The sequence below is a fragment of the Macrobrachium rosenbergii genome, chromosome 20 (genome assembly GCF_040412425.1).
Source record: "Macrobrachium rosenbergii isolate ZJJX-2024 chromosome 20, ASM4041242v1, whole genome shotgun sequence".
In the NCBI taxonomy this organism is placed as follows: Eukaryota; Metazoa; Arthropoda; class Malacostraca; order Decapoda; family Palaemonidae; genus Macrobrachium; species Macrobrachium rosenbergii.
This window is the reverse complement of record NC_089760.1, coordinates 40,793,703-40,815,642: the sequence shown is the minus strand read 5'-3', so window position 1 is coordinate 40,815,642 and position 21,940 is coordinate 40,793,703. Positions and strand designations below refer to the sequence as shown.

Below are 21,940 nucleotides of genomic sequence, written 5' to 3'. Positions count from 1 at the left end.
CTTTGCTCCTACAAGCACTTACAGGCAAACACAAACAGTGACTCAGTCTCCAACCAGAGAGCCATGGAGCTTGGATGCATGTACTTCAAGGTGGAACTGGAGGATTTTTTTCCTTCTTCTTCTGTGGAGCATCTGGATTTTGAGTGGACACAGTACAGCTACTGTAAAGTAATGGGTTTGTACTGAAATAGTTATGTAGTTTTGTTTAAAACATTTATATAGATTATACAAAAACTATCTTTTCCATAATTAACCAGCTGATTTATATGTAGTCCTTACCTAGTATATTAACTTTAGTGTTGTGATTTAAGTCTGATTTAAGTAATTTTTAAAATGAATAGCAAAGCAGTCAATTTTCTCAAGGTTTAAAATAACTTCCAAAGACTGTTTAGAATAGAAAAACTGCCCATGACAAACAGATTATTATAGATATCTCTCCATTTACATGAGTTCTACATACACATTTTTGCTTTAACTTGGGCTATGATTCCTCACATTAACACATGTAAGAAGAAGCATGAGCAAAATTTCCCACTTATCAGTGCCTAGTAAAAAAAGGAGAGATTCCTGTGCCTCTGAACTTAACCCTCATATTAAACAACTGTTTTGTACATACGGAAAATGTGGAGTCGTCACCTGAGCCAGCAGCACAAATTGGAAGGATGGCAAAGGAAATGAAGGTAAGGCAATAATGATGGACAGTGGAAACTTTTACTTTCAATGTTCTGTGTTACTCAAGATGTTTATGTAATAATTTTTCTTATCAGAACCCACAAAGGGAGAGTTCTCACTGACTTGGATCCTAACCAGCAGACACCCCTTTATTACCAATGATTCTTATGGGGAAATTATGATCTATTTACAAAATTTCCATTTATATAATGTCTTTATGAATGTATCCCCTATGTAAATGGAGAGTTATCTATATCAAATGAAGCAAACTACACACAGAGTAACCCTTAGCAGAATATCTGTTACCTGAAAATATTAGTAGTTATCACACCATATGATGTGCAATCAATCACTCTTGAACTTTTATCAACATTCTGATGACAAATGAGTACAATCAGATTCCAAACTGTCAAAGAATTAGTAACTTACAAGCTAAATATTAGTAAAAGCAACAAATATCTAAAAAGCTTTGGAAGGAAATGATTAAATATGAATGAAAGAGCAAAGCCATACAGTGATGTATGATAGAAAAGATTTCCGGAAGTGAAGGAAGCCATCACTGAAAAGATATTATTGAAAAAAATACAAATCATTGTGAAGCACAAACCACCTGAAGTGAGAAAACCAGGGGATGATGATGATGCACTACCACCAACAAGGAAGATGTAGCTCTGGAGAGAAAGCCGGGAATATGTCTGTGGGGCGAGCAGTACAGCAATGAGATGGGAAAATGAATGCTTTTCAATGGAACTTTTGTAATTTACTGTGAATATTTATGGCTATAACCTTAATTAATAAAAATATTAAATGATCAGTCCAACTACTGTAAGACTGAAGAGAGAATTCAATCTTTCATATGTGGTAAAAAAAAAAATCAAAACTTACCTCAGAAGCATAACTGACAGAGCCACAATGGTGTATGCCAACAGGGTCCCAATGCTCATCATATCAACTAAGGTATCCAGGTTAAAAAACATAGCCATTAAAGCTGAAAAGATCAAATAAAATTTAATCAGCGTCCACTCCGTTATTGTAATTATTTCATTAAAAAAAATGACTGCATTAGGTGAATTGGTTTCATACTTTATTTCTTATATTATTTCCTTTTCTGTGGGATATATATTATTTAGAAACTGAACTATAATCACCATAGAGTGTATGGACACAGTCTGGTATTTTATTTTGCTTTCATCTTTTTACTATCACGTATTATGATTACAAAAGGCTTTTAATATTCCATTCTTGCACAGAAGGACATGATCACAATTAGACACAAAGTATATTGGATTAATGTTGAGTCACAGGGGTACCCATTGGCACAATCAATCAGTAGATCTCTCCTTGAATTATTTACACCATCTCCTTGTAAAGTCTGACAAAACAAACACTATTTATAGGATGAGTCAAAGCTGGTCTTATTGCAGGAAAAAAGTGTAACTAAAGCAAATGAAGACCTGAAGGTTTCATCTACCTTAGGGAGTGTTGAACTCTTGGGAGTAGCCAAGTGAGAACCTCTTGATCTACTATCTGGGATCACAGGAGTCAAGAAGATCAAAGGTGACTGCAAATGATGTCTCTTGTGTTACTGGCTACAGCAGCTGTTGTTGTAAAGGACAGAACACTACTAGAAGAGTGTGAGGGAGTTAAGAAGCCATTTGTGAAAACAGTTATACTGCAGGAACCCTACACAAGGTAAAAGGAGAACATGGGCCCTGGCTACATCCTTCAAAGAGTTCAACTTGAAAGACTCTTTCAAACGACTGGACTCATGAATGCAATCCTGTTCACTGGACCAATCATGTTCACTGGACCAGATTGTTCAGTGGACTCAGCTGGAAAAGCTGTGCCTAGAGTGGCTGGAGCATCTTTTACTATGCCGGTCTTGATCCCTGGAAGAACTCTCCTTAAGAATACTCCTCCTAAGAAAAGTGTGCACCTCTGCTTAGACCATCACAAGCATGGGACCCATTGGAGAAGCCATCGAAGGTGAAGCACAGCAAAAGTTGCCACATGATATGCAACTGCATAAAAAACTCTCTAATACCATAACATCCATGACAAGAAAAGCAGGAATTGAGCAGGTACGGAAAAGGCAGCTCTGAAAGAGAAGACACCCATCAAGCCGCAAGAAAGTGATCAAAGTTAACCAGGAAGTTTGGTCATTGGGCTCAGCAGATACAATGAGAACCTCATGCGAAAAGCAGACAGGTGAGTGGTCAGCAGGCAGAGTTACATCATTAGATGACTTTTGCTCCTTCATCTTGAACAAGAAAGAGAAAAATCCAGAGATGAACAAAAGACACAGAAGAACCATACATGTTCACAGTGGCTCACTTATCCCTCCTTGATTTGTAAGATTGCCCACCATTAAAGTACAACCATTAGGCAAGCTACCAAAAAAGATAAGTTGAAGAAATTGATTAGTTATGAAAATATGCAGTATAGGAGAATGTAATACACTATCAATGAATCGCTAGAAGATTGAATTTTTCAAGACTGCTTAGCTAATAAGTTGGGGAGATTCTGATAGAGTTCCGAAGACTGCGGAAGGCAGTCTGTGCCTAATGCTGAGTTGAAAAGGTGCATGCCTGAACAACAGCTCTTCTTCTGTCAGGAGGACAAAAGACAGCATGTCTAGGAACATTCAAGTTTGTGAATTCATGCACAGTATGACTGATGGAGTTGTGATGATACATTCTCTATTACTGCACAGTACATAACTTTTGGCAAACTATTTTTACAGCAAAATAAAGAAATTTTTGTTTTTGGTTACCTTCAACTCCTCATTTTCATCTTTTATTTTTTATGTTTTCCACTGAACATATTATATTTAAGTACAACTATTCACCTTCAGAATGACATCAAAATCAGTACCCTAGCAATAAATATAACTTATCAGAAACCAAACATATGGTCAGCAGGAAATGTCATGACTCAATTAATGATATGATTTTCAAATGTCCAGTGAGTGAATTAAGTTTGTTATATTTATCTATGTAAACATGATAAAAATATAAAAAATATTTACCAGCAAACACCCCTGAGGCAATGGTGGCAACTGCTGGAGTTTTGAAACGTTTACTGATCTTTGCTAATGAACGAAAAAGTATCCCATCATCCGCCATGGCATATATAACTCGAGGAAGAGGCAACAAAATGCCAAACAAACTGTAAAAAAAATATAAAAAATGTTACACCAAGAGCCACACTACTGAAAAGATGGTTATAGCATTCATGCTAAACTGTAAGCTCAAAAATTACAGTACAGTATCCCTTTAATAGTCAGTATTATTTCTTGAGACTGCAGTACCTTGTGACAAATTCTTTAATGAACACTATTTTCAGTAAACAAACATACCTTGCAGAAAATCCAAAGAGAGCACCAATGCTAATAATCCACTTTGATGTTTCCCAACCTAAATCATTAAAAATGGCAACCAGTGGTGCATTTGCATCCTGAAATGCAAGAGCGTTGTGAACAATTTCTGATATTCAAAGCAGCTTGACAGATGAATGATAATTATACATCAAATTACTCCTATAAGTCTCAAATTCAATTGATACTTTCCATTCTTATAAAGCCATTAGCAATTTAGGCAGAAGAAACATTTATGTATTTGAAAGCTGTGATAATGTACAGTACAGAAATTCAACAATGAAGCTGAAGATCGTTAGTATAAATATGAAATGACATCCCAACCATAGTCATGATATCAGCAAATTTAACCCATCTGCTCACTTTAAGAGGCAAAGTTCAGCACAGACCCTATCTCTGAAGAACAGACTAATAATACCATATATTGGATGCTGAAAAAATATAAAAGTAGAACATTATGTTAAGTTTTGTGAGACGGCCAAGGTAACAGAGTTGAATAACAAATCATAAAAAGATTACTTATAATTACTGTACCTAGCTGACAAAAACAATTTGAAATACTGTACTGCAGTACAGTAGTAGATCTTTGTATTAGTATTTGTTCACTATCCTACAAAATTAACATTTTCCTACTCCTTAAACAATCATTCTACAAGAAGTAATTAAATTTAAATGCTTGCCATAAGACTAATTTATTTTGTTTGTATGACTTCTTTTATTGCATAGAGCTCAGCATGATGACGAAGTCCAGTTCAACTGGGCAAGTCTGGATGCAGTCTAATTACACATGCACCTTTATTTACAAGAAATTCAAGTGATATACTAAACCTATCAACCGATGATCTTCATATCAGTTTTATATCAATGTTATTAAATAGCAAACCACCCATCAATTACACCTTTTGGGCCAAACTGTTGTCACCCCAAAAGTTTAAGTTACTGACTTTGAGGATCATGGATATTCAGACTAACTCTAGAAAACTTCAAAGTAAAAACCTAGAAAAACTTCAAAGTAAAAATCTAGAAAATGAGAACAAATAAAATTCTATTACATACAGTATCAACTTTGAAATATGCAAACCCCTGAATGGATTACAGTAAAGGGAGCATAAAATACCAGTTCTTACAATCATAAAGATCCTGTAAATCTTACTACAGAACATGCAAACTACAACCTCTTTGAAACATTTTTCTAACAATAAGTTAAAATATATCAATCACTGGTGCAAGGATGCATGCAATCAGTATTTTGTACAGTTACAAATGAACATGCAAATGACAACCTTATGGATGTCATGGCTTCAATAAGAACACTGAATTAACCTAATACCAATTATGTCTTCATCTGATAAAATAACTTTAAAAAAGAAAGTAACTCACCTGTTTGCAATAGGGTAGTGCTAGGGTGATTGTAGATGACATACCAAAGTACGCTAAAAACACAAAGAATAATGACAGGCCTATAGACAAAGGAATACTACGCTCTGGTCTGATTGCCTCTTCCCCTGTGAAGAAATAAAAACATTCTCCTCAATTCAAAGCACTCTGAAACTAACAATCCTGATGAAATGCCATATTTTAAATATAAAACTGATTTTAAAAATTGATTTGAACTCACCTGTCGTAGCTATGCAATCAAAGCCCACAAATCCAAAGAAGCAAGTGGCAGCACCTTGCATGATGCCAGCAAACCCATATGGAGCAAAACCTCCTTTGCCCCAACCACGTCCTCGATTGTTGTCTTCTGAACATGTTTCATTCAGGGCTTCAGGTGTTAATGCCCAGTTTTCACCATTTGCTGAAAAATGCATCCCAATAGAGCATACTGTATAATTAAAACACACATATATATCCTCGATCAGAGGAAAGAATAGATTCAAATGATTATATTATACATAAAAAAATATGAGAAAATAATCTATTGCAAAACAGCAGCTGCACATATAAAATACAATACATACTGTAGTTGGTATCTTCCATAATTCTTGTATTATGTGTGTGTGTATCCATATTTTTGAAATAATGTATGCTTATGCTTGAAACAGAGATGCAACAGACTGACAGAGATTGGGGTTTGTTTAATTACTGTATTATAATAGCTAACGTAAACTTTCAGAAAACAGTAACACACAAAATGGTTTCTATGAACTACATATATGAAACACATTGTATACTGTATCCGCAAAAACAGAAATGTAGTAAAGTTTCTCATTACATGTGAAATAAATAAAAATATTAAAACTAACTCTTCTGACAAAAAATTTTTGTAATGATGAAATGGAAGCATTTTTAAAGTGTACAGAACAAACAGAATACGTATGATATGAAGGATGCTGACATGACAGAAAAACCAAACTGATCTGAGATGTATAAAGAGATTTGGAGTGCAATTAGATAATAGTAAAATGGATACGTTCCAGGACCATCAGGATTAACAAGCAATTTATCATAAACAGCCAGAGAACTAGTCACTGGTAAGCTGACCTGAAAATGCTTTACCATGATTATAAACAGTTAAGATAAGAAGTGGGAAAATTAATACAACTACAATCCACTAGTTTGAAAAATATAGAGGAATAGACTTGCTTGAGCATACCACATAGGCTAAGTATCAGAGAAGGCACTGTGGGAACCACTGATAAAAATTGTTAAAATAAAAAACTGTCCATTTGGCTTTATGCCAAAAAAATCTACATGACAGGAAATCTTTATAATGAGGCAACTACTGGAGAAATACCATGCAAAGTGGAGAGGTTATATTACAATTACATTAGTAGACCTTGAAAGCGCACTGAAAAGAGTATCTGATAAGCAATTAGATGGCTACTGGAAAGGCTCAAAAGCAAATGATGCTACTTATCCTAACACAAGATCTGGAGTGAAGGTGGAGGTAGGTTATTCAATAGAATTGGAGATAAGGGTTCGTGGCCATCAAGGATCAGCACTGAGTTCTTAGTTGCTCGTCATAGCAATAGATGAAACTACAAAGAAGTGTTGAAAAGAAGGCCTTGGAGTTTCATTACGCAGATGACCTGGCATTACAGCAGAATCAGAGGAAAGAGTCTTAAATATATTTAAAACACGGAGTAGTGAACTAAAAAAAGGATTTAAAATCACTAAAAGCAAAGCCAAACTTATGGTAACTAGTTAGGAAGTGAAGTTGGGAATGTAGTTGAGTAGATACTGTGAAAGCAGTGTAAGGGTGAATGCAATACTATGTATCAAATTTAACATATGGTTGCACAGATGTTCAGGATTGCAAAATGTTAATTAAGCATATGATTTTCTTTACAAAAGTGCATAACAACTAAAGGTGGACAGAAGAGGAGGGCCATGTGATGGAAGGGTAGGGCTTGGACTACTAGATAATTATAATTCCTTGGAAATATCTAGGCTGTCAACATAGTGTTTAAAAGGTAATATTAAAAAATTGGATAAAAACCATAGATAAAGAGGAAAGATATTGTTGGACTGCTGTTAAAGAGTCATTTGTAGAGAAAAAATCTAACACATAAGCTGTATGATTATGGCTGGTACTTTTCTAAGCATTAAAGATGGGCACTTACATAGAGAATGAAGAAGATTTGAAAAGCTGTGATTATGAAATACTGATTCATAGCTGGAGTGGGTTGGGAAGTGAACATCAAGTTTTGGAAATAAATCTATCAGTGAAATTTTGTCAGAACTTCACCATTTGAAATTAATCCCATTGTATAGTTTTGAAGAATTGTAATTTAATTGACAAAATATGATTAAAAAATATAAATAAAAGCAAATCTTTTGGGCCAACCCTGTGAGAGCTGATAATCAGCTCAGCAGTCTGGTAAAACAACGACAACAATAATAATAATAATAATAATAATAATAATAATAATAATAATAATAATAATAATAATAATAATAATAATAATAATAATAATAATAATAATAATAATAACAATAATAATAATAATTTGGCAGCAGACCCTCTTTTAAACAGGTTCTATTGAATATTATTGCTGCTTCAGCTGCATTTATTTTGTAGAAGACTTTTTCTATTTTCCTTATTGCGGACTTCTCTTCAGTGGAGGTGCGTGCTAACAGCTCGCCTATATTTGTCATTTCATGGGGAAAAGTCAAAATCTGGATTCTGCTTCTTTATATATTCTATACAGTTGGTTCTATACAATTGTTGCGCGGCGAGCGTTTTCGACAGACTCTTCTGTCATTCTCCAGTCGGAGCTAGTAGAGGACTGGCAGATTGCATAGGTCCTTCTGAATTTATACACGGGCTTCAGCGGGGGTGTCATGGATGGCGAATTCTGATTGGTTGCAGTCAGCGAACTTCAAGCCAAATTTCTGCGGTGGCTCGATCCTGACAGATCTTCGCAACCTGGGAATGTCATTCATTCCAGCGTTCCCATTGGCCTGCCGTTGCGTGATGTCATGCCGGCTGACATCATCGGTAGTTTGGCTGCTATTGGGCTGCGGATGAATGATGTCATTATCTACTCTTTCTGTCGTAGTCGGGATTGTCTCGGAAGGCGCCTCGCTCATCAGGGCATCTCCATTCTCAGGGTTGTCGTTTTCAGGTATTCATTGGATTTGGCGGGTGTTCTGCATTATTCTTCTTAAATTCATGGGTAGGGAGCGATGCCTCCTGCGTCGTATTCATTGTTGGTTTGTCTCGGCAATGAGGAGCGCCTCTAGCAGGCGCAGACGTCGAGGGTCGGCGGCTCTCCGATTATACTTATATTTTGTATAATACTGTCGCGGGAGATGGAAATATTGTGAGTAGCACGGGTGTGGTTCATGATGGCACCCTCCTGGGCGTGGCAGGAGATCCTTTAGACAGGCGCATCGTGGTCATTCCAATATAAGCGCCGGGGCATCCTCGGACAGGACATACAAATTGGTAGACCACGTTCTTCTGCTTGAGGGGTTCTCTTGCTGGTGGAGAGGGTTATTTTTCATCACCAGATCACGGGTGCAGCGGTTCTTATAATAAATTATAAGATTTATTCTCTTACTGTCTTCGGTCGGGTGACGTTTTCCATGACGATTTTCTTCATGGAGTTCTCGTCCTCACGGTACTGGGGATGCATCCGGGCCTTATAATAGATCTTTATGTCATCTTGGGGCAGGTTGTGTGTTCTCACCGTTGTACCATTTTTCCAGGCCAGTTTGAATTTCTTTGTTGATGACTTTGTTGGTGAAACCATTGTTCACCAACATTTGTGCAACACGTTCGAATTCCTTGTTGGTGTCCTGCCAGGTGGAGCAGTGGAGAGGGCCCTTTTAATGAAGGCCCTGACGGTCGTGTTCTTAAACCTAGCAGGGCACTCGCTATCCCCATTCAAGCAAAGTCCCAAATTGGTGGATTTTGTGTAGACTGAGGTCTTCAAGTTCCGTTCCGTCTTTGTGACCATAACGTCGAGGAAGGGGGAGCGGTCGTCTGTGCTGAACTTCGACAGTGTAGTTCAACACACTGCATTGTTGGAAGGTCAGACGAAGGGGCTTCAACCTCCTCCTCGTTGTCTGCTTGAACGAAGGCGCCGTTGATATATCGGGCATATTTCTTCGCCGCTGGATTCTCTCGAAGACACGTTCTTCTACGGTGCCCATGTAAAAAATTTGCAAAGAGGACGCCCAATGGAGAGCCCATCGCAACGCCATCCTTCTGTCTATACATGTGCCCTCTGTGCGTAGTGAAAGGCGCCATCTTCGTGCAGATCTCCAGCAGAGCCTTCAGGGAACCTTCTGGGATGTTCAGGGGTCATTGTCGGCTCTCTATAGACTTTGTTTAGGATAATATGGATGGTTTCATCCACAGGCACGTTGGTGAATAGACTCTCTACGTCCAGAGAAGCGATGGTCCCTGCTCCCGGGAGTCTCGGATCACTTGAGGAATTCCACAGAGGACTTCAGGCTATAACTGCTCGGGACAGGGGGTCAAGATATGATTTAGTCGTTTGGCGAGGGGCGAGGTCGGGGCAGGTGTTTGGCTGATGATCGGGCGGAGGGGATTGCCAGCCTTGTGTGTCTTGACATTCCCATATAGGTAACCAAGTTCAAAGTCACCTGCGATGGGAAGATGGACAGCATTGCTGGCAGCATTCACAGTGCTGATGATCTTATTAGCTTCCTCTGATGTCTTGATGGGGTTCCTCGTCAGCCTCTCGAATTTCGTCGTGTCCGACAGGATGGCATCCAATTTGTCGAAATACTCCTCCGATTATAAGGACAAAAGCTGCTGTCTTGTCAGCGCGGACACTGTGATGCCTTCCTTTTCCTTCAGCTCCTTCACAGCTTTCCTCATCTCACGGTGCAGACTCCACTGTCGTAGGACCCTCTCTCCGTGAGGGCTTCTGCTAACAGGAGGGGCTGGAGGGCGTCGGAAGTTCTAATGGTGCCTCGAGATTCTAACTGTTGTATGGATTCAAGCATCAGTTCTATTTCCAACCTCTTCTCGTGGTTCTTTGGCCTCGAAATAAAGTGGCAGTTCAGCCCCAAATTCAGCAAAGCGTCTTGATCCGGGAGGGCTGGAAATCTGTCAAATTGATGTAGCCTTTGTGCTGCTCGGCACTCGTAATTTACGCCCGTTGAGGTTGGTGAGTTTGCGATGACGCCCCTCATGATGGTCATATCATCCTCTCGAAGGCGGTTTAGACAGGCAAAACTTCTTCTTCGGAATTCATCATCAGGTGGGGACACGTTCGTTATCAATGTGGTCATCTTCATGGTCAATCTCAATCGGGTTATCGCCATTCATGGGAACTAAGTATTGCGAGATAACAGGTTGTTCTGCTTCAGTGCTCCATCTCCTCCGTCGGTGGGTCTGCTCGTCCGCTGCGGGCGTTCATCCATTGCTGGTGTAGGCGTGATGCTTGTCGCGTGCAGGTCGCGCAACTCCGGCGTCTTAGTTCCCAATTGCCGCTGCAGGAGGGACCGCCTGAAGCTCCTGGTATCTTCGCTTGTTCTTGCTAAGGGGTCGTGCAGTCTTAAATTAGTGTAATTTGGCAGCAGACCCTCTTTTAAACAGGTTCTATTGAATATTATTGCTGCTTCAGCGACCTGCACGACGAAGCATCACGCCTACACCAGCAATGGATGAACGCCCGGCAGCGGACCAGCAGACCCACCGACGGAGGAGATGGAGCACCGAGGAGCAGAACAACCTGTTATCTCGCTAATACTTAGTTCCCATGAATGGCGACAACCCGATTGAGATTGACCATGAAGATGACCACATTGATAACGAACGTGTCCCCACCCGATGATGAATTCGAAGAAGAAGTTTTTGCCTGTCTAAACCGCCTTCGAGAGGATGATATGACCCAACGCGAAACTCACTTCTCAACGGCGGTAAATTACGAGTGCCGCAGCAGCACAAAGGCTACATCAATTTGACAGATTTCCAGCCCTCCCGGATCAAGACGCTTTGCTGAATTTGGGGCTGAACTGCCACTTTATTTCGAGGCCAAAGAACCACGAGAAGAGGTTGGAAATAGAACTGATGCTTGAATCCATACAACAGTTAGAATCTCGAGGCACCGTTAGAACTTCCGACGCCCTCCAGCCCTCCTGTTAGCAGAAGCCCTCACGGAGAGAGGGTCCTACGACAGTGGAGTCTGCACCCGTGAGATGAGGAAAGCTGCGAAGGAGCTGAAGGAAAAGGAAGGCATCACAGTGCGTCACGCTGACAAGACAGCAGCTTTTGTCCTTATACGTACGGAGGAGTATTTCGACAAATTGATGCCATCCTGTCGGACACGACGAAATTCGAGAGGCTGACGAGGAACCCCATCAAGACATCAAGAGGGGAAGCTAATAAGATCATCAGCACTGTGAATGATGCCAGCAATGCTGTCCATCTGCCCCCCATCGCAGGTGACTTTGAACTTGGTTACCTATATGGGAATGTCAAGACACACAAGGCTGGCAATCCCCTCCGCCCGATCATCAGCCAAACACCTGCCCCGACCTACGCCCCGCCAAATGACTAAATCATATCTTGACCCCTACGTCCCGAGCAGTTATAGCCTGAAGTCCTCTGTGGAATTCCTCGAAGTGATCCGAGACTCCCGGGAGCAGGGACCATCGCTTCTCTGGACGTAGAGAGTCTATTCACCAACGTGCCTGTGGATGAAACCATCCATATTATCCTAAACAAAGTCTATAGAGAGCCGACAATGACCCCCCTGAACATCCCAGAAGGTTCCCTGAAGGCTCTGCTGGAGATCTGCACGAAGATGGCGCCTTTCACTACGCACAGAGGGCACATGTATAGACAGAAGGATGGCGTTGCGATGGGCTCTCCATTGGGCGTCCTCTTTGCAAATTTTTACATGGGCACCGTGAGAAGAATGTGTCTTCGAGAGAATCCAGCGGCGAAGAAATATGCCCGATATATCGACGACGTCTTCGTTCAAGCAGACAACGAGGAGGAGGTTCAAGCCCTTCGCCTGACCTTCCAACAATGCAGTGTGTTGAACTACACTGTCGAGTTCAGCACAGACGACCGGCTCCTTCCTCGACGTTTGGTCACAAAGACGAACGGAACTTGAAGACCTCAGTCTACACAAAATCCACCAATTTGGGACTTTGCTTGAATGGGGATAGCGAGTGCCCTGCTAGGTTTAAGAACACGACCGTCAGGGCCTTCATTAAAAGGGCCCTCTCCCACTGCTCCACCTGGCAGGACACCAACAAGGAATTCGAACGTGCTGCACAAATGTTGGTGAACAATGGTTTCACCAACAAAGTCATCAACAAAGAAATTCAAACTGGCCTGGAAAAATGGTACAACGGTGAGAACACACAACCTGCCCCCAAGATGACATAAAGATCTATTATAAGGCCGGATGCATCCTCAGTACCGTGAGGACGAGAACTCCATGAAGAAAATCGTCATGGAAAACGTCACCCGACCGAAGACAGTAAGAGAATAAATCTTATAATTTATTATAAGAACCGCCGCACCGTGATCTGGTGATGAAAAATAACCCTCTCCGCCAGCAAGAGAACCCCTCAAGCAGAAGAACGTGGTCTACCAATTTGTATGTCCTGTCCGAGGATGCCCCGGCGCTTATATTGGAATGACCACGATGCGTCTGTCTAAAAGGATCTCCTGCCACGCCCAGGAGGGTGCCATCATGAACCACACCCGTGCTACTCACAATATTTCCATCTCCGCGACAGTATTATACAAAATATAAGTATAATCGGGAGAGCCACCGACCCTCGACGCCTGCGCCTGCTAGAGGCGCTCCTCATTGCCGAGACAAAACCAACAATGAATACGACGCAGGAGGCATCGCTCCTACCCACGAATTTAAGAAGAATAATGCAGAACACCCGCCAAATCCAACGAATACCTAAAAACGACAACCCTGAGAATGGAGATGCCCTGATGAGCGAGGCGCCCTTCCAGACAATCCCCGACTACGACAGAAAGAGTAGATAATGACATCATTCATCCGCAGCCCAATAGCAGCCAAACTACTGATGATGTCAGCCGGCATGACATCACGCAACGGCAGGCCAATGGGAACGCTGGAATGAATGACATTCCCAGGTTGCGAAGATCTGTCAGGATCGAGCCACGCAGAAATTTGGCTTGAAGTTCGCTGACTGCAACCAATCAGAATTCACCATCCATGACCCCCGCTGAAGCCCGTGTATAAATTCAGAAGGACCTATGCAATCTGCCAGTCCTCTACTAGCTCCCGACTGGAGAATGACAGAAGAGTCTGTCGAAACGCGTCGCGGCAACAATTGTATAGAACCAACTGTATAGAATATATAAAGAAGCAGAATCCAGATTTTGACTTTTCCCCATGAAATGACAAATATAGGCGAGCTGTTAGCACGCACCTCCACTGAAGAGAAGTCCTAATATGGAAAATAGAAAAAGTCTTCTACAAAATAAATGCAGCTGAAGCAGCAATAATATTCAATAGAACCAATAATAATAATAATAATAATAATAATAATAATAATAATAATAATAATAACAACAATAATAATAATAATAATAATAATAATAATAATAATAATAATAATAATAATAATAATACTGGATCCAAGCAAGGTAGGTATTATAGAAAGGCCTAGAAAGGGTGACAGATGTACTAAATTGCTGGCATAAATTCCAAACCTTCAATAAGATCAGTGTGGAAAAATATGCATAAACTGAGCAGAAAATTTATACCAAAACTACAACCCATTCTGAAAATACATGGAAGTCTAAAACTACACCTCATAAGGTTACACAAAAATCAAGAAAACTTTTCCTGCCAGTATAATCATCATTAATATTACCAGTGATCTCTTCTACAATACAACATTTTTTAATCAAATAGTCAATATCCATTAAAGGGTTATAGGCACAGTGTGTCTCCTAACAATAAAAATGGAGTGGGAATCTGATTTATAATGTTGTACATATCCCATTGGCTAAACTGAAGATCACAGGGAAGGTATATGGAACAAACTGTTACTTGTTGTTCTAAAGAGAGGCAAACAGCAACTGCTTGCAGCGTTGTCTTCAAAGGCATTACTGAATGCTGCAAAGTTTGTATAAGCAACAATAGCAGCTTAGCCTTTAACACATTCACTTACAGAACATTATGGATTCCAGTGGTACTAATGTCAGAGGTGGAATTAGGTCCACATATCAAGTAATGGGTCTGTACTCTCAAACATCATTTTGTTAAAAAAAAAATTATTTTTGTTTTCATATCACTACAAAAGTTAATAATGGCAATATTTTTTATCACAAAATTCAATACAAATATTGTACAAGTCTTCCATGAAATGCAAGTTTCACTCATAACCATTAACATAAATTGTATAGTACTGTACTAGTGCTTTTTCAAACACAAAAGTATTTTTCCACCTATGTATAATGCCATAATTCATATAACACATGTGAAATTAATTTCAAGTTTACTTCATTAAAAGATAGTCAGTGGAAATGGGAAACACATTATTACTGTAAACTAATTAAACATACCTTGTGTTGCAAGAGCAATAATGGTGTATGTTACAATTATGAGAGTCACAACTGTGCATAAACTATTAAGAATGGAAGATTCCTTGACTCCCAATGACAGCAAGACTGAAAATAAAATTCATATGGTGAACATGATGATACAAAAAGGCCCAGTATAAATGCAAAACAAACTGAAAAAAAAAGAAATAAAAAAGGCAATAAAAAAATGACACAATGATCTATCTAAAAGGACAAGCTATAAAAATAAATGGTAAGAAATATACAGTACAACCTTTACAACGTTTGTTTTATACTGTATATGCACTGCGTATGTTTGACCTCTGCAACTAGCACGCTACAGGTATTTCAGATATTTCCTGAGTACAGGCAGTCCCCGGTTATCGGCGGGGTTCCGTTTCTGAGAGTGTGATGATAACCGAAAATCGTCGCTAACCGAAAATCGGCGATTTTCGGGGGTTATCGGCGCCGAAAAGCCCCGATTTTCGGTTATCGGCACCTCTGTTAGGTATGTATCAGCGCCAATACCCAATTACTGGCGCCGGTAAGCGGATATCGGCGATTTTCATCGCTAAACAAGCACCATAAAACCAAATCACTGTTAACCAACCCGCCGTTAACCGGGGACTGCCTGTAAACAAAAAGAGAGGTTTAATTTTTTATTTTTTTGAAGGTGGTATTTAAATGTCCAAACACTTGGCAATGGCAGAACCTTCACAATCTAACACAAATTTTAAGAGGATAAAAATTTAGTTGCTCATATTAATAAAGTAACTACAGTAAACCCCCCGTATTCGCGTTCTCATGGTTCGCGGACTCACGCATTCGCGGGTTTCTCTGTGGAACATATCTAGCCATCATTTGCGGAAAATTCGCCCATTCGCGGTATTTTTCACTGAGAAATATTCACTAATTACTGTATTTTCATATATTTTTCATGAATAAATGCACTTTTTGTGATAAAACTATTAAAACACTCAGGTATTTTTACAGGGTTTTTCTTGGTTTAAGCTATCAAAATGGGCAGTTCTAAGTGTTTTTAGATGGGTTTTAAGCATTCGCGGATTTGACCTATTCGCGGGGGGGTGTGGGACACATCCCCCGCGAATATGGGGGGTTCACTGTATATATATTTTATTTTTCTTCCTTCTTCGTTAAGACTTCCTATACCAGTAACTTTTTAGCTAAGCAATCCTTAATGTAAGATATCAATCTCTATGACTTGATGACAATATCTGAATGGTTGCATAGGTATTTTGGGATCTTTTAAATTAATATGATAAGTTATTTTCAACAAGAGCTAAAATATTTCTATGAAAAAACAGCTTCATTCAAAAGTACTGACCTGAAAGTACAAATATTAAACCAAATGAAAGGAAGTCTGGATATTTTGATAAGAAGCTGACATTGATGGGCATTGCTTCTTCTAGTGCTCCAGAAATTGAGTTGTTAGCCAGTCCATCTACATAGCCACTGTAGCCTCTTGCAACACTTGCTGTCCCTGTTACAATATGATTATGAAAAACATTCGTGTACGTACACGGACAAACCATTGCCTTACACAGCTTGATGTTTTAATGTGACATTTCCAGCTAGATAAACTTTTACTGAAAAGATCCTGTTACCCTGGCACTTTTCTAGGATATACTAAAACCAACATTTGTAATGGAACATAGGGGAATCTTACAAAATTTGCCCATAGCATAGGGCTTGAATGTTACAAGGAGAAAAAAAGAAAAAAAAGAAAAAAAGAAACAATACTGATAAGTGGGGTTCAATTACTGCTCCTCCTAGCATGGAAAAAATACAAAAGGCAGGGGACTTAAACAAATCTGGGTCAAAAAAGCAAGATGTAAATATCACAAAGGGAAGGCTGAACTCAATCAATCCAAGGCCACAACAAAGATTACTTTAGTCACAACAGCACTTTAGTTCTTGAAAAAGAATGTACCAATTTGAAGCTAGAATAACAATGATTTGCATGTGGGAAAATTACTCTGTAACCTTGCAGAAAGGACAAAGTAAATTCATGTGGATCTCCAGAGGAAATGTCATATCACAGCAATTGATTAAAATGAAAAAACAATGAGATTACTTTAAAAAAAAAATTCCCTCAAAAACATTTCTCTGCAAAATATGAGAAAACATACAGCAGAATTTATTCCAACATAATTTATTCCCTGGTGCCCACACTACCATTCATTATCTGGAATGCTAAATATAAGAAGGGGAGGACTGTGCTTTCCAAAAATCATGCAGCTCTCAGAAATACTACCACACCTACAATTTCCTTAAGGCTAGTGTTTTCTAGATATAAAGTTATATAAAAGTGGATAACAGATGAAAACAGCGAATAAGCTTTAATTATTTAGTATTTAAAAAATTTGTATTTTTAATGTAATTTTATGAGATATATGTTTATTTATTTATCATAATATATGTGTTTATTTATTTATATCACTCATGCCTTCAATTGGAAACTTATTAAAAGCACTCCATGAGAAGAACCAATTAGTGAGGAAAACAGAAACACCATAAAAAATATGATATAGTACAGAATAATTTCTGTACACCATGTAAAACCCATGCCATATTTACACATACTGTATATGAATGTTTATTCAAAGCAAACAGCTTTTTTTTTTTATCAATAATGACTGCTTACCTATAATGTATTCCAGCACAAGATTCCACCCTATGATGAATGCTACAAACTCTCCAACACAAACATAACTGTACACATAAGCTGAGCCAGCCTTTGGGACACGGGCACCAAACTCGGCATAACAAAGTCCTGAAAATATAGAGTATAATTAAACTTATGGCAAAAATATTCTCAAGGCTTTCCCTACTGTCTCTCTGGCATCACAAAACTGTCAACAAATGTTTGTGCTAATTTTCAGTGAGGTAAAAACATCTTAATCTTACATGAACACATTTGCATGCTGCAAGTTATTCATAATGAACACAACATTACAGTGCCTTTTTAGCCAAACTTTTCATATTTTAAGTTTAATTATTTCCATTATGAATTGATGAGAAGTCCCTTTACCAGGATATAGCAAAAGAAGGTCTGGTCACAGGGGTCACTCTCCCCACTGAGAAAATGTACCTGCTTGGCTCCAAAAACCCCAAGAAGTAATTACTAGCCTCCAAAAGGTTTCAGTTTCCCTACATGACACCATATAATCATTACAAAATCCAGTGCCACCTGTCTTGCATTCAGACATAATGGTCACCACCAGCTGGGCTTTTTAGTTTCATTTTATAATAAAAATAACTGTCATTTGCACAGATTAAATCCCTAGATACATGCCAACAATTAATATATTTAGGCACTGTAGTTTGATCAAGCACCCCTCATGGAGGGTTACTGACGTGGCAATAAATTTGGTTTATAATTTGCACCGAGAATTTGTGAAACCATGAACTATACCTTCCCATATGTACAAATCAATAACTCCAAGACATACAATCTCATCTGCAAATAAGCCTGAATTTAAAAAATGTTTTCAACTTTAGCACATTTCCTCTGACTCAATCATAATGAGACAACTCATGAACAATGTAATTCAAATGAAAATGGAAAACAATAAAGTAAATACTTACCAGCAAATATAGATGCTATTGCAGCTATCAGAAATGAAATTATAACAGCTGGGCCTGCCACGCTCCTTGCTACTTGTCCTGCTAATACATAAAAACCTACACCAACAGTTGATCCAATGCCGAGCAGAGTGAGATCAAAAGTTGTCAGGACACGAGGTAGCTCTGTGGTTTCAAATGATACATGTTTACGTCTTGTAAGACGCTGTATGAAACTTGGCATTCTGGGAATTTCACAAGATCTTGATCATTTATAAGAGCCCCTTTACAAAACCCATCTGAAAAAATTGCAGTTCTATCAACATAGAATCATAGAGAAATCAAACACATAAATCAAATTTTTCTGAGCCAGGTAAACTGGCCTGCTACAATAATTCTGTAGGGCCAAAACAGGAAGTTGTCTTACAAAGTTCTGATTTTATCTCATAAAACGTCTCATGTTTTACTGTATAACATTAAAAATTTTATATTATTAGCTCATTTACTGTACTTGCTAATTCCTTTTTAAAATAAATAAATAAATAAATGAAACAGATTTCCTAGTTTCTCATACATACAATACTGTATTAGCATAACATTTTACTTTCTTATACAAAAAATACTGTATTAGCATAACATTTTACTTTCTTATGACACACTCTCAAATCTAATCCTTCCCCTTTGGCTGTGTCTATGGGTCATATCAAAATAAACTTATTATAGAAATGTAACACCGGAATATCTATGTAAAGTCAAGAAATACCAAAGTGTTACTCATTATGAATTAAGTCAAGCTTATGAACATACATGCCTACTTAAGCAGGATAAGGCCTTAATCTGGCCCCAATGTTGTGCTATTCCACCATTTATTTCCAAATAATTTGCAGTATAGCATTAACAATATTCATTGCTTTTCACTAATATTTGGTGGTACTGTCAGTAAGGCACAAGTGAAGAGTTTAAAAATGCTAAAGTATATTAAAAGACTATGCTATCAGTAAAACTGGGCTCTAGCTGATTTAGAATATCTGGAACAACTGTGGTAAACACTTACTCAAAATACCAGCGATCTGCAAAACATTAATGGTTAAACATACATAGAACATGCAACACCAGCTATAAAAATACATATTTCACTTACATGGTCAGAAATTAATTCATCAAAGTAGCCTATCAACTAGTTAGATTGGCTAGACAGTTTATCTAATGTATTTGGAAAGCAATCAATTTCGCATATCATTACCCCTGGTTTAATAACATATAATCTATGTTGATTATTTTAATGAAAACGAGCTGTAAATATTTCCTGGACACTTCTAGCCCATTTCCCCTGTATTTCTTTCAATTTAGTGGAACAATATAAAAAGGAAAGATTTGCCCACAAATAGCCTTAGCTGATTTTCAAAATGGTATTACTTTAAAAACAAACAATATGGAATATAGTACAGTACACTAATTATTCAATTTGATCTTAAGACCTCTTGATATGCTCAACACATATATATCAAAATATCATAAGGCAAAGAATTGTAACTCCAGGCCTGACTGTATATATAAAGAGATGTTAATGTAATATTACAGAATTAATAATCATGTGCAGCATAAGCTTAAGAAATGATCAGGGCTTGCTCAAAAGTAAAAGTCTGGCTTTCCTCTGTTTTTGGGTAATTCAAACTAAAGTATACTGACCTTCATTTTTATGGGAAATCAATAGTTTTAAGGGTAACACACCTACCAGTCAAAAGTAAAGGGAAGACCATGGTAGGAAACTGATGGTACATCCCAAAATCCCAATTCTGACTAAAGCAAGGCTGTTAGTGTTACTTGGGCTAAGTACATGATTAGATGGTTTAGCTGAGTTTTTCAAGTGATGTGGTGCGTTTGATTACATTTGATTAGGATGCATCACTAAATTTCCACTTTTATATCTTATGGTGACCTAAATCAGGTTAGGTGATGGGTAGTTGGGGAAACAAAGCCACCTTTTGGTCTTGTAGGAGCCAGCACCCTAGATTAGGTTAAGTCAGGAGAGATTAGCCTATACGATAAAGCATATCTATGTTTCCATATAGGCTATGATTTACAGAACCCTACGTAAGGAGATCAAGGTAAGCTAAGGAAGGAAAAGGTCACCACCAGATGGGACCCTGCGCTCCAGGTTAGGTTAGGGTAGGATGCATCCCACCTTTCACTATAGTTTTCATATTCCCATCACACAGGGTAACCCCGGCTACACACTGGTTTATTAATGGGCGTCAAGGGGAGAAATTTGCCTGTAAAACTACAAATTTTCGATAGAATTATGTCAGAATCGTTCGAAACATTCAAGAACGCAGAAAAAAACCTTCCAGTTCGAACACCTGTCCAGACCTTGTTTAAAAATTTACCCTAATAAAAAATACACAGCACAAAATACGTATTCGAACAAATTGATGGCCCATATGTTTGGCAAAGAATCAATTAGTCATACTTTTCAACTATCTTATCTTGAAGTTAACAAAATACATTATAATTTAAGACGTACCTCACTTCGTGACTTCACAGCTGTAAGTGTCAAGTTACTGTCAATTGAACGAATGCACGCACACGATGTTTACATTCTCATGATCATAGAGATGAGGATAGAAATAAACATATCATAGAGGAGAAGATAAAAATAGAGTAGCATATTTCTTTTAATTGTTACAAAAAGCATGTTATCTAGACACTGAGTTAACTTGTAACTTGCAAATTAATTTACTCAAAACCGTTTTTGTTGCTTTACTCTAAAGGCATAAAGTTGCTTTTTATAACTGGTTGTACATAACAGAAATCTGCATCTGCTGACAAACATTTCTTGTTACTTTTTTACTCAAGGAATTTTCCATTCCATACTGTCACATTTTCGAGATTTAAGTCTATTACTTCTTATTTGGTTATTAACGATTTTTTTTTATAGAAGACTGCAAAAAAAATAAGATATCAGTCCAGGATATTTTGACAGAAATCAAAAGGAGCTATAATTCCAGACAATGAAAGAGTATCCAATCAGAGATAAATAAATTTTAACTACCTACCTTCTAGGTCGCTGATTTCTTTCTTCAGTAGACTTTCTCTCCCTCTCTCTTATGAGCCTATTTGGTTTTCCTTCTAAGCCCTTGTAAAAGATACTGTGCAATAGCTTTGAATCATGTCCGTATTGGGTGGTTGGGAAGTACTTAATAATTACTAAGAGCTTCTGTTAACAAGTTGTTTCTTCATTTTAAGATAAAGGAATTTTGCAATTTATTGTTGAATTTTGGTTCTTCTGGAATGGTGGAAGTGTGCTTTCTTTA

General features: G+C 38.3%; 1 protein-coding gene across 1 annotated transcript in view; it reads right to left on the bottom strand.

The window, feature by feature from the left end:
• slif (slimfast) overlaps nt 1-21,255 on the bottom strand; it is a 33,729-nt gene extending 12,474 nt beyond the window's left edge. The window contains exons 1-10 of the mRNA XM_067122645.1: nt 21,151-21,255; nt 18,651-18,925; nt 17,707-17,835; nt 16,387-16,542; nt 15,045-15,149; nt 5,667-5,846; nt 5,429-5,553; nt 4,031-4,128; nt 3,701-3,840; nt 1,558-1,660 (exon numbers count right to left, since the gene is read on the bottom strand). Coding sequence (XP_066978746.1) covers nt 1,558-1,660; nt 3,701-3,840; nt 4,031-4,128; nt 5,429-5,553; nt 5,667-5,846; nt 15,045-15,149; nt 16,387-16,542; nt 17,707-17,835; nt 18,651-18,870 — 1,256 coding nt within the window. The 5' untranslated portion in view covers nt 18,871-18,925; nt 21,151-21,255. The remainder of the gene's footprint in view (nt 1-1,557; nt 1,661-3,700; nt 3,841-4,030; nt 4,129-5,428; nt 5,554-5,666; nt 5,847-15,044; nt 15,150-16,386; nt 16,543-17,706; nt 17,836-18,650; nt 18,926-21,150) is intronic.
• Between the last annotated feature and the right edge of the window lie 685 nt (nt 21,256-21,940).